General features: G+C 46.0%; 1 protein-coding gene across 1 annotated transcript in view; it reads left to right on the top strand.

Annotated features, from left to right (window-relative positions):
• LOC311129952 (dnaJ homolog subfamily C member 10-like) overlaps positions 1 to 12,814 on the top strand; it is a 35,925-nt gene that overhangs the window by 20,094 nt on the left and 3,017 nt on the right. Inside the window, exons 15-21 of the mRNA XM_084162520.1 lie at positions 762 to 863; positions 1,073 to 1,228; positions 1,583 to 1,716; positions 1,970 to 2,023; positions 2,154 to 2,301; positions 11,794 to 11,916; positions 12,451 to 12,567. Coding sequence (XP_084018646.1) covers positions 762 to 863; positions 1,073 to 1,228; positions 1,583 to 1,716; positions 1,970 to 2,023; positions 2,154 to 2,301; positions 11,794 to 11,916; positions 12,451 to 12,567 — 834 coding nt within the window. The remainder of the gene's footprint in view (positions 1 to 761; positions 864 to 1,072; positions 1,229 to 1,582; positions 1,717 to 1,969; positions 2,024 to 2,153; positions 2,302 to 11,793; positions 11,917 to 12,450; positions 12,568 to 12,814) is intronic.

The raw sequence follows: 12,814 nt of genomic DNA, 5'->3' as shown, positions 1-12,814 counted from the left end.
AAGGCTGTGGTTTAAGATAAAAGTGAAATACATGCAGATTTTGTTCCTTTTTTGGAGCGAGCGGGTGAGCGATTTGAGTGGAGCGCGATGCAAACTGCGTTGAGCGCTGAGCGATAATGAGCGGACTGGCCTGATGTGGCTTTGAGCGGGGGAGCGGAGGGGTGAACAGGTCCGTGAGCGAGGAGCTGAGATTCTCACCGATCCAATCAGCTCATATGCTCTGCTGACAAATATAGCTTTATGCTGCAAAATAGCCTACTAAATAGGCCAAGCCTAAATGAATACATTAAATTGCCTAAATAAACTAGTACATTTCATAAAACAAATTAAATAACATTTTCCCGTCCATATCCTTGCTGGACTCTTTCATTCAGTTTCTTTTTCACATCAGCAAAGAAGGACTCCATGTTTCAGAAACTCACTTTATATAGAGGTGCTATCATTCTTTCCACACTGTGGTAAATAAAGCCAGTTTGTAATCTTAGAATTATTTCTGTCTGTTTTTCGAGGGAAAGAAACCAAAAGCAACACCAAAAGCATAATCAGCGTTCTAACTCCTCCTTGTGATAGTGAGGCGCAATGACGGAATGACGCAATTTACCACAATCTGCCACAAAGTGTTGCGGCATAAGCTTTAAACTTTTAATTGAGGAACCAGTGTATGTCCTATGTGCCTGTTTTCAGTCCACTTCCACCCAACCACCCTGATATTTAATGGAAAGTAGTACTAGTTACCACTTATGTTCTGTTTGTGTTTTCAGTATAATATCCATGCATACCCGACCACGGTAATCTTTAACAAGTCCTCCATCCATGAGTACGAGGGACATCACTCTGCTGACGGAATCCTGGAGTTCATACAGGTGAGAAGCTTACCATTAGCCTAGTTCACAGTATCGTGCCATCTCCTTGCGAGCCAGTGCTTAGAGCGCCCATGAGGTTTAAAACTAAGAGACTTTACCTTGTGGAGGAAATGTAGCACTCTCCCATTGCCAATGGTCTGAATAGTCTGTTACTGTTATACAGTACAGCTGTACTGTAGTGACTCCTCTGTTTCTCCCCACTCTTCCAGGACTTGGTCGACCCCACGGTGGTGACCATGGACCCAGACAGCTTTGCAGAGCTGGTGAAGAGGAGGAAACACAGCGAGACCTGGATGGTGGACTTCTATGCCCCGTGGTGTGGGCCCTGTCAGGCCCTGCTGCCCGAGTGGAGGAGGATGGCACGGGTAGGTAGTGGATTGTAGAGTGGTAGGCTGTAGAGAGTACCTACTAGGTAGTAGGCAGTAGGATGGTAGACTTCTATGCCCACTGGTGTGGGCCCTGCCAGGCCCTGCTGCCAGAGTGGAGGAGAATGGCACGGGTACTTTCAGTAGGGCAGTAGGTACAGCAACAGAGCTTCCACTGACGTGTTCTCTTGATATTGGGGGCTTGAATCTAGCATAGATAGAGATACATGATATCATCTATCAAGATAAAATATGAGCATTATCTCATTTCATTCTAGGGTGGGTGGGTGTAATCAACAAATCCAACTTAATGCATTTGTCAAGAAGATTTTCTAAATGGTGATGTCTCCTCAGGCGGTGAATGGTATGATAAAGGTGGGGACGGTGGACTGTCAGAAACACCACTCCTTCTGCCAAGGAGAGAGTGTCAGAGCCTACCCTGAAATACGCCTCTACCCTCAGAATGCCAACCGACGAGACATATACCAGTATGTACCTTACTGTTCTTTCAGAGATTTTCAGAGATGCTTGATTCACACCCTAGTCTTACTACAGTTACTGTTTACGTGTTCTACAGGTTACACTAAGTTTACATGTTTTAAAGTGTACATATGGCTTACATGTTGTAAAGTTTACAGTAAATTCTGTTGTAAAATGTACACTAGATTATATTGTAACGTTTACATTAAGTTATGTTGTAAAGTCTGTAAATAAGAGGGCTGTTTTTATTTCTCTCACCAGGAGTTACAACGGCTGGCACCGAGACGCTCACTCTCTCAAAGTCTGGGCTATGGGGTAAGTTCTGTCCTCTGTGTTTCTTTCCTAGCCTTTTAATAATCATCATTATAGGAACATGAATATCTGATTTGTAGTCAACAGAATGGAATTCATGCAGTGTGTGTCTGTGTCTATATCTGTGTCTTAGTACTCTCCCAAGAGCGTCAGTGGATCTGACTCCAGATGACTTCAGGAACAAGGTAATAGGAGGGAAGGATCACTGGGTGGTGGACTTCTATGCTCCGTGGTGTGGACCATGCCAGCACTTTGCTCCAGAGTTCGAGGTCCTCGCTCGGGTAAGATATCTTCTCCACTCCTCCATCTCTCAAACACATGTTTCTGGGCCTGTTTTCATAAAGTATCACAGAGTAGGAGAGCTGATCTAGGACCAGGCCCCCCCTGTCCATTTATTATGATATAAATGGCTAAACTGATCTCCTCTGAGACACTTCATGAATACGGCCCCTATTCGTGCTTATAATATGAATACATTGTATTTTCATGCTACAGCAAAGTTATTGTACTTTATACAACGGGTGGGTCTAATCCTGAATGCTGTTTGGTTAAAACCGCATTCCAGCCGGAATGCCACAAGTTACCACCGGCTAAAACTATGACGGGAAAATGCCTATTTACTCTGTTCCATCTGACTGCGCAATCCACTGTCTCATCAACCCAGCCAGGCAATTTATAAACTTGATCTACACTATAAAAAGCATCTAGACATTATCTCACATTTCTTTTAGACTAACATTTAGTTTTCAACAGCGGAGATTTGTATAAACCTTGCTGTCTGTCTCTGACATCTGCAACATTGTTTCAATATTCAAATTGGATCTCCAGCTGTCCCATAGTAATGAACGTGTCAGGAGTCGGGACGAGACAGACAGGCAGGCAGCGTTTCTCAGCCAGTCAAAATCGTGAATCGGCTGGAATAATTTTTATGGATATATAAAAATAAATTTCAATTTACAACAGGTAAAACCAAACGAAGTGCAGCTAATTTGCAGTCTTTCCAGCTTCAGTTTGAAGTGATTGTGTTAGCTGTGTTGTTGGCTAGCTCCTCTGAACAACAGTGTTCTGATGAGAGAGCACATTTTCTATGCCAGGCGAAATCACGCCTCATTAGCTCATTGTTATGGATGTCTAAATAAATGTCACTAGAAAACAGTTTATGCAAATACAGCTACTGTTGTTATTTGAGCTGCACTGTTTGACGTGACTGTAAGTTAGCCTCAGTTGGCTAGCTAGCAAGCAAGGGATAAGAACTTTGCCAGCCAGTATGGCAATGGAACATTTAGAACAAACGACTGGGTCGCGTCCATAGATAGAGTACAAAAAGACTGAACAACTGGGTTGTGTCTCTGGCAACTGAACCGATAGAACGAACGACCAGCCGGCTTGGGTAGCAACCCTAGATTTGTGTCGGGACTATATCTTGTGGAAGGATGAAATAGTATGAATAAATTAATCAAAATAATGTTTTTAATGAAAATATGTCAATCATTTATTGAATATGTTGAACCCGTTGTATAAAAGCGATAATCCCCTCGAAGCCAGTGTTTGGAGGATATATTGGCACGGTTTGCCAGGCCCTCAACTTAGTCTCGGACCTAACAACACCCGTACCAATATATCCTCCAAATACCGGCTTCTCTGGCATTATCACTTAAGTATCTCCCTCTCCACTCATGTGCTGTGCTTTCACCACTAGGCTGGTAACAGTATCACAGTAGCAATGGAGTGCCTTGTGTGTCTCTGCTCTGAATAATGTAATGGATCTGAAGTGTCTGAGTCACTGGGCGGCCATCTCTTTGTCTGTGCCCAAATGGCACCCTATTCACTATTTATAAAACGGGTAGTTTGGACCCTGGATGCTGATTGGTTGAGTTTGATGTGATTGTGTTAGCTTTAGTTGGCTAGCTAGCAAAGCCTTTGCCAAATGAGAAGAGCGTTAGTCAGCCTGCATAGCATAGCTGGCTGCATTCTTTTACTTTTAAATTTGTGTGTACTGTTGTGAATTGTTAGATATTACTGCACTGTTGGAGCTAGAAACACAAGCATTTCATTACACCCTCAATAACATCTGCTAAATATGTGTATGTGACTAATACAATTTGATTTCATTTAGCAACCATTTTTGTTTAGAACAAACAATCAGTGTGCTTGGCTAGCATCCATTAATAATAAAAGTTATACATTTTGCTTTATGAGTAGCGGGTGGCAACCCATACATACAGTGATTTCAATGGGTCTTTCTCCATTCTGATTATTTTATACTGTTCAATTAAACTTCAACCCAAAATATTTTTTTGCATTTTCATCAACTTCCTGTACTAATTTCAGATCATTTCCACACTGCCACCTAGGGTTGCACAATATGAGCAAACAACCTAGGTCTTATTTTTAACCAAATGTTGTAATTGCGATTTGACTTGCGATTGATAGCAAAACACTTGGGTGAACCGAATGATTATTCTAATTATATAGTTAGAATATAATAGTGGGCACTTTGAATAAAGTGTTGTTTGACATGACAACGAATGAAAATGCCAGGGAGGAGTTATTGTGACAGGTACGTTTACATTTACGTCATTTAGCAGACGCTCTTATCCAGAGCGACTTACAAATTGGTGCATTCACCTTATAGCCAGTGGGATAACCACTTTACAATATGTATTTTTATTTTTATTTTATTTTGGGCGGGGTGGGGTACGGGGGGGGTAGAAGGATTACTTTATCCTATCCCAGGTATTCCTTAAAGAGGTGGGGTTTCAAGTGTCTCCGGAAGGTGGTGAGTGACTCCACTGTCCTGGCGTTGTGAGGGAGCTTGTTCCACCATTGGGGTGCCAGAGCAGCAAACAGTTTTGACTGGGCTGAACGGGAACTGTGCTTCCGCAGAGGTAGGGGGGCCAGCAGGCCAGAGGTGGATGAACGCAATGCCCTCGTTTGGGTGTAGGGACTGATCAGAGCCTGAAGGTACGGAGGTGCCGTTCCCCTCACAGCTCCGTAGGCAAGCACCATGGTCTTGTAGCAGATGCGAGCTTCAACTGGAAGCCAGTGGAGTGTGCGGAGGAGCGGGGTGACGTGGGAGAACTTGGGAAGGTTGAACACCAGACGGGCTGCGGCATTCTGGATGAGTTGTAGGGGTTTAATGGCACAGGCAGGGAGCCCAGCCAACAGCGAGTTGCAGTAATCCAGACGGGAGATGACAAGTGCCTGGATTAGGACCTGTGCCGCTTCCTGTGTAAGGCAGGGTCGTGCTCTCCGAATGTTGTAGAGCATGAACCTACAGGATCGGGTCACCGCCTTGATGTTAGCGGAGAACGACAGGGTGTTGTCCAGGGTCACGCCAAGGCTCTTCGCACTCTGGGAGGAGGACACAACGGAGTTGTCAACCGTGATGGCGAAATCATGGAACGGGCAGTCCTTCCCCGGGAGGAAGAGCAGCTCCGTCTTGCCGAGGTTCAGCTTGAGGTGGTGATTCGTCATCCACACTGATATGTCTGCCAGACATGCGATTCACCACCTGGTTATCAGAAGGGGGAAAGGAGAAGATTAGTTGTGTGTCGTCTGCGTAGCAATGATAGGAGAGGCCATGTGAGGATATGACAGAGCCAAGTGACTTGGTGTATAGCAAGAATAGGAGAGGGCCTAGAACTGAGCCCTGGGGGACACCAGTGGTGAGAGCACGTGGTGCGGAGACAGCTTCTCGCCACGCCACTTGGTAGGAGCGACCGGTCAGGTAGGACGCAATCCAAGAGTGAGCTGCGCCGGAGATGCCCAGCTCGGAGAGGGTGGAGAGGAGGATCTGATGGTTCACAGTATCAAAGGCAGCAGACAGGTCTAGAAGGACAAGAGCAGAGGAGAGAGAGTTAGCTTTAGCAGTGCGGAGAGCCTCCGTGACACAGAGAAGAGCAGTCTCAGTTGAATGACCAGTCTTGAAACCTGACTGGTTTGGATCAAGAAGGTCATTCTGAGAGAGATAGCAAGAGAGTTGGCTAAAGACGGCACGCTCAAGAGTTTTGGAGAGAAAAGAAAGAAGGGATACTGGTCTGTAGTTGTTGACATCAGAGGGATCGAGTGTTGTTTTTTTGAGAAGGGGTGCAACTCTCGCTCTCTTGAAGACAGAAGGGACATAGCCAGCGGTCAAGGATGAGTTGATCAGCGAGGTGAGGTAAGGGAGAAGGTCACCGGAGATGGTCTGGAGAAGAGAGGAGGGGATAGGGTCAAGCGGGCAGGTTGTTGGGCGGCCGGCCGTCACAAATCGCAAGATTTTATCTGGAGAGAGAGGGGAGAAAGAAGTCAAAGCATAGGGTAGGGCAGTGTGAGCAGGACCAGAAGTGTCATTTGACTTAACAAACGAGGATCGGATGTCGTCAACCTTCTTTTCAAAATGGTTGACAAAGTCCTCCACAGAGAGGGGGGGGGGGGAGGATGATTCAGCAGGGAGGAGAAGGTGGCAAAGAGCTTCCAAGGGTTAGAGGCAGATGCTTGGAATTTAGTGGTAGAAAGTGGCTTTAGCAGCAGAAACAGATGAAGAAAATGTAGAGAGGAGGGAGTGAAAAGATGCCAGGTCTGCAGGGAGTCTAGTTTTCCTCCATTTCCGCTCGGCTGCCCGGAGCCCTGTTCTGTGAGCTCGCAATGAGTCATCAAGCCACGGAGCAGGAGGGGAGGACCGAGCCGGTCGGGAGGATAGGGGACATAGAGAGTCAAAGGATGCAGAAAGGGAGGAGAGGAGGGTTGAGGAGGCAGAATCAGGAGATTGGAGGGAGAAGGTTTGAGCAGAGGGAAGAGATGATAGGATGGAAGAGGAGAGAGTAGCGGGAGAGAGAGAGCGAAGGTTGCGACGGCGCATTACCATCTGAGTAGTGGCAGAGTGAGTAGTGTTGGAGGAGAGCGAGAGAGAAAAGGATACAAAGTAGTGGTCGGAGACATGGAGGGGAGTTGCAGTGAGATTAGTAGAAGAACAGCATCTAGTAAAGATGAGGTCAAGCGTATTGCCTGCCTTGTGAGTAGGGGGGGACGGTGAGAGGGTGAGGTCAAAAGAGGAGAGGAGTGGAAAGAGGGAGGCAGAGAGAAATTAGTCAAAGGTAGACGTAGGGAGGTTGAAGTCACCCAGAACTGTGAGGGGTGAGCCATCCTCAGGAAAGGAACTTATCAAGGCGTCAAGCTCATTGATGAACTCTCCAAGGGAACCTGGAGGGCGATAAATGACAAGGATGTTAAGCTTGAATGGGCTAGTGACTGTGACAGCATGGAATTCAAATGAGGAGATAGACAGATGGGTCAGGGGAAAAAGAGAGAATGTCCACTTGGAAGAGGATGAGGATTCCTGTGCCACCACCCCGCTGACCAGATGCTCTCGGGGTATGCGAGAACACATGGTCAGACGAGGAGAGAGCAGTAGGAGTAGCAGTGTTTTCAGTGGTAATCCATGTTTCCGTCAGCGCCAAGAAGTCGAGGGACTGGAGGGTAGCATAGGCTGAGATGAACTCTGCCTTGTTGGCAGCAGAACGGCAGTTCCAGAGGCTGCCTGAGACCTGGAACTCCACGTTGGTGGTGCGTGCAGGGACCACCAGGTTAGAGAGGCAGCAGCCACACGGTGTGAGGCGTTTGTATAGCCTGTGCGGAGAGGAGAGAACAGGGATAGACAGAGGCATAGTTGACAGGCTACAGAAAATGGCTACAATAATGCAAAGGAGATCGGAATGAAATGAACTAAACATCTGGGAAAGGAGAGAGCAGGGCCTCCCTCACTTACGTTTCACTGAAACACCCAAATATAACTCTCCCAACTTCCACCTCAGAAACTATAATTGTTGTAAACTACAGCGGTTCAATGTTTTCTAGGAATAGACTAACTTAGTTTATTCAGCTAACTTGGTACAGTATTCTTCTGTGAAAATCGTTCAGGGCACCTAGTCATATGACGCCACAGCCAACTAGCATGCCGGACTCCAACAACACGGTTTAGCACCAATACTTGGCCACAACAAACCACCAGTGTCAACACGCCAAGCAGATCATTTGTGTCCGTGTCTAACGTTGTGGGTTAGTCCCGACAGCTTGAGCGAGTCCGTCATCAACTTATTCAGCCAGTTAGTTAGCTAGAATAGTTAGCATACTAGCTAGCCATTGCTTTCAGCCAAAGAAGAAACCCCTCCTCCCATTGCACGAACACACAGAGAGAGCCAAGCTAACGTTAACTAGTCACCCATGTCCCGAATTCCCTTAAAACGACTCTGGCTACCAGTATGTAAAAACAAAACACAAATGTAGGTTATAACTTACCCCTAGCAGCTACTGTTAGCTAGCCAAGTGCAAAGCTAGCCACTGAATTGACTCAGCCAGTTCGCGTCTGTTTGCTAGGTCGTTCCAGCCATTGTTAGTAGCTATCCAGGTAGCAACAAGCTAGCTAAATTTCAAGCACAGTAGCCACTTTCTACCTAACGTTAACGCTTCAGACAATGAGGTTAGAAAAACAGCTGAATGGTAGGCATTATTGTATGTAACTATTGTAGGCAGCTAGCTGGCGTAATTACAGGTACTCTCAGGCGTGAAACAACTATCCACAGTTGCAAATAGTTACCAGTAGCTACCCGCTAGCTAGTCCAGGTAGTGGGTTAGCTAGCTAGCTTCGTGCTTCACCGGGCTCAGCCGAATACAATACTAGCCTACAATAATTACATACAACAACCCACGATAACTACCTACAATACTTATCTACAATCTAAATACATAGTTTGGGCTTTGTCGAGTAAAGCTTAAACTATGTATATATGTACACTGCTCAAAAAAATTAAGGGAACACTTAAACAACACATCCTAGATCTGAATGAATGAAATAATCTTATTAAATACTTTTTTCTTTACATAGTTGAATGTCCTGACAACAAAATCACACAAAAATTATCAATGGAAATCAAATTTATCAACCCAGGTCTGGATTTGGAGTCACCCTCAAAATTAAAGTGGAAAACCACACTACAGGCTGATCCAACTTTGATGTAATGTCCTTAAAACAAGTCAAAATGAGGCTCAGTAGTGTGTGTGGCCTCCACGTGCCTGTATGACCTCCCTACAACGCCTGGGCATGCTCCTGATGAGGTGGCGAATGGTCTCCTGAGGGATCTCCTCCCAGACCTGGACTAAAGCATCCGCCAACTCCTGGACAGTCTGTGGTGCAACGTGGCGTTGGTGGATGGAGCGAGACATGATGTCCCAGATGTGCTCAATTGGATTCAGGTCTGGGGAACGGGCGGGCCAGTCCATAGCATCAATGCCTTCCTCTTGCAGGAACTGCTGACACACTCCAGCCACATGAGGTCTAGCATTGTCTTGCATTAGGAGGAACCCAGGGCCAACCGCACCAGCATATGGTCTCACAAGGGGTCTGAGGATCTCATCTCGGTACCTAATGGCAGTCAGGCTACCTCTGGCGAGCACATGGAGGGCTGTGCGGCCCCCCCAAATAAATGCCACCCCACACCATGACTGACCCACCGCCAAACCGGTCATGCTGGAGGATGTTGCAGGCAGCAGAACGTTCTACACGGCGTCTCCAGACTCTGTCACAAGTGCTCAGTGTGAACCTGCTTTCATCTGTGAAGAGCACAGGGCGCCAGTGGTGAATTTGCCAATCTTGGTGTTCTCTGACAAATGCCAAACGTCCTGCACGGTGTTGGGCTGTAAGCACAACCCCCACCTGTGGACGTCGGGCCCTCATACCACCCTCATGGAGTCTGTTTCTGACCGTTTGAGCAGACACATGCACATTTGTGGCCTGCTGGAGGTCATTTTGCAGGGCTCTGACAGTGCTCCTCCTGCTCCTCCTTGCACAAAGGCGGAGGTAGCGGTCCTGCTGCTGGGTTGTTGCCCTCCTACGGCCTCCTCCACGTCTCCTGATGTACTGGCCTGTCTGCTGGTAGCGCCTCCATGCTCTGGACACTACGCTGACAGACACAGCAAACCTTCTTGCCACAGCTCGCATTGATGTGCCATCCTGGATGAGCTGCACTACCTGAGCCACTTGTGTGGGTTGTAGACTCCGTCTCATGCTACCACTAGAGTGAAAGCACCGCCAGCATTCAAAAGTGACCAAAACATCAGCCAGGAAGCATAGGAACTGAGAAGTGGTCTGTGGTCACCACCTGCAGAACCACTTCTTTATTGGGGGTGTCTTGCTAATTGCCTATAATTTCCACCTGTTGTATATTCCATTTGCACAACAGCATGTGAAATTTATTGTCAATCAGTGTTGCTTCCTAAGTGGACAGTTTGATTTCACAGAAGTGTGGTTGACTTGGAGTTACATTGTGTTGTTTAAGTGTTCCCTTTATTTTTTTGAGCAGTGTATATAATCCAAGCTTACCTCCCGCCAGAGAGAGACACAACCTCACCCGACGATTGACTATTCTATTCTGGTAGGAACCAAAGTCTTGACAAGTGTTTCGTAGGGGACCCTATAATCTTTGGTTACATTGAATGTTTTCTCTTAGCTACTTAATGTAGCTAACATATTCATGCGTTTACATTTTTCCTCGTTGATTTAGAAGATATTGTTGCATTAACAATATGCTGATTTAGGTCTACACCATCACTGGTATTATCAGGCTGTATAGCTAATTATGTTTGCTCTGACTCAGTACATTTATTAGCTAACTAGCAAGCTAACTAGCGATTAGCATTAGCGGCTAACAAGATGTAGGCCCAATTTGCTAAGAAAATACAATCTAGCTGTTTGCAGATGTAAGAAACACAAATGAATAGTGTAATTATAGAAAGCTAGTGGATTTAAATTAAGAAGCAAAATGAAAACAGCGTCATCGTCATCAACATTGTTGCACGTGCTACATTGACCATGCAGACTGAACGCAAGTGTCTCGTGATGGTCGAGGAACGAAGGTGCTCCTTGAGTCACAGGGGGCGGGGAATGCGTATGGCGAGAGTAGAGAGAGATGACTCAAGCAGTGAAGTAAACTTTTAAAAATGGACGTTGAACACGGCGTTTCCCATTTAACAAACCAAACATTAAAATACAGGTATAGAAGGTAAAGTTAAAAACTCAAACCGGTCCGTGCTTCAATACCAGTATATCGTAAAATACGGTATACCGCCCAGCCCTATAGCAACCTCAGAAAAGGAACTAACTACTGGCATTTGTCCAGACTATAACCTCAGGTGAAAGGATTAAATAAAATGTAATTTACTCATTCAAATACATTTTTAATGAAAACATGTCATTCATCTTTGTGTAATATGTTGGGAACCGTTTTAGAAAAGCAATAAGGCACTGGATCCAGTGATTTATCGTGAATAACACTCCTAAGGGCTGTTTCCGGCACTCCACTTCCTGCCTGTGTTATTCACTAGTGCATTACTCTTGGGGCGGCAGGTAGCTTAGTGGGTAAGAGCGTTGTGCCAGTAACCGAAAGGTCGCTGGTTCTAATCCCCGAGCCGACTAGGTGAAGAAATCTGTCGATGTGCCCTTGAGCAAGGCACTTAACCCTAATTGCTTCTGTAAGTCGCTCTGGATAAGAGCGTCTGCTAAATGACTAAAATGTAAATGTAAAATGTCTTGACCAGAGCCCTATGGATAATGTAGTGGGTCTGAAGTGTTGATTCACTGGGCGGCCATGTCTTTGGGCGCATCCCAAATGGCACCCTATTCACTATGTGGCGCACTACTTTTGACCAGAGCCCTATGGGTCTCCCTATGGGCCCTGGTCAAAAGTAGTGTATTATATAGGGAAAAGGGTGCTTTTTCTGACGCAATCCTTGTCTAGATGGTGAAAGGGAGCGTGAGGGCAGGGAAAGTAGACTGTCAGGCCCACTACCAGACCTGTCAGTCAGCCGGCATCACAGCCTATCCCAGCGTTCGATTCTACCCACACCTGGGCACCAAGAAGGTAAGAGACTCCTGACTGGTTACTTTTTTATGTGTAAGCTGTTTGTCCAGGTAAGTTATTTAGAAGACAACACATTCTCTTTTATAATAACGACCTGACAAAGAGGGGGCAATGATACAGTTTGTTTTCATCATAGCAGCTTATCGTTATCTTACTTATTCCTGTCCTTGTTAGACTGGAAAACAAGCTGCAAGTTAAAGACATTTGATTACTATCTATCAGAAGTTCCAGTAGTTAGATATTCTCATTGTAACTTGTTAAACTGTATATTTGATTTAATATTTTTCTTCAACCTTTTGCCTAAAGTTGTTTACCATTTATATTATTGGAGAGTCCCCCAGAGCACTGTACCCTAACTAATCCCTCCTCTCCATCCCTCTACCCCTCCATGTCCCTCCATCCATCCCTCTACCCCTCCATGTCCTCTCCATCCATCCCTCTACCCCTCCATGTCCTCTCCATCCATCCCTCCCTCATCATCCTTTCATCAATCCCTCCATCCACCCCTCCCTCCTTTCATCCCTCCGTCCCCAGCGCGACCAGGGAGGGGAGCACGTCAACAGCCGGGATGCTAATATCATCGCAGGCATCCTCCGCCAGAGGCTCCAGCAGCTATCTCCATGGTTACAGGGAAAGGCGGACAACTTCAAGGTACGCTTCTTACGCGATTCAGCAACTCTGCAATCACCATGTTGCTTTTTAATCTTAGTAGCTATCTCTTTCCTTTTGCAGTCGAGCAGAATTATATTATTCTCTGGCACAGACTTTTAGATGAGAGTTTGGGTTCTGGGCTTTGGATTAGCTAATTCAGCCAAGATGACTGCTAATAATATTTATTTATAATATTATTATCATTTGGGGGGGGGGGGGGGCATCCGTTTGAGGATGCCCCACAGAT

The sequence above is a fragment of the Coregonus lavaretus genome (assembly GCF_964263955.1).
Source record: "Coregonus lavaretus genome assembly, chromosome: 5".
Lineage (NCBI taxonomy): Eukaryota > Metazoa > Chordata > Actinopteri > Salmoniformes > Salmonidae > Coregonus > Coregonus lavaretus.
This window is presented reverse-complemented; position numbering and strand designations above follow the sequence as displayed.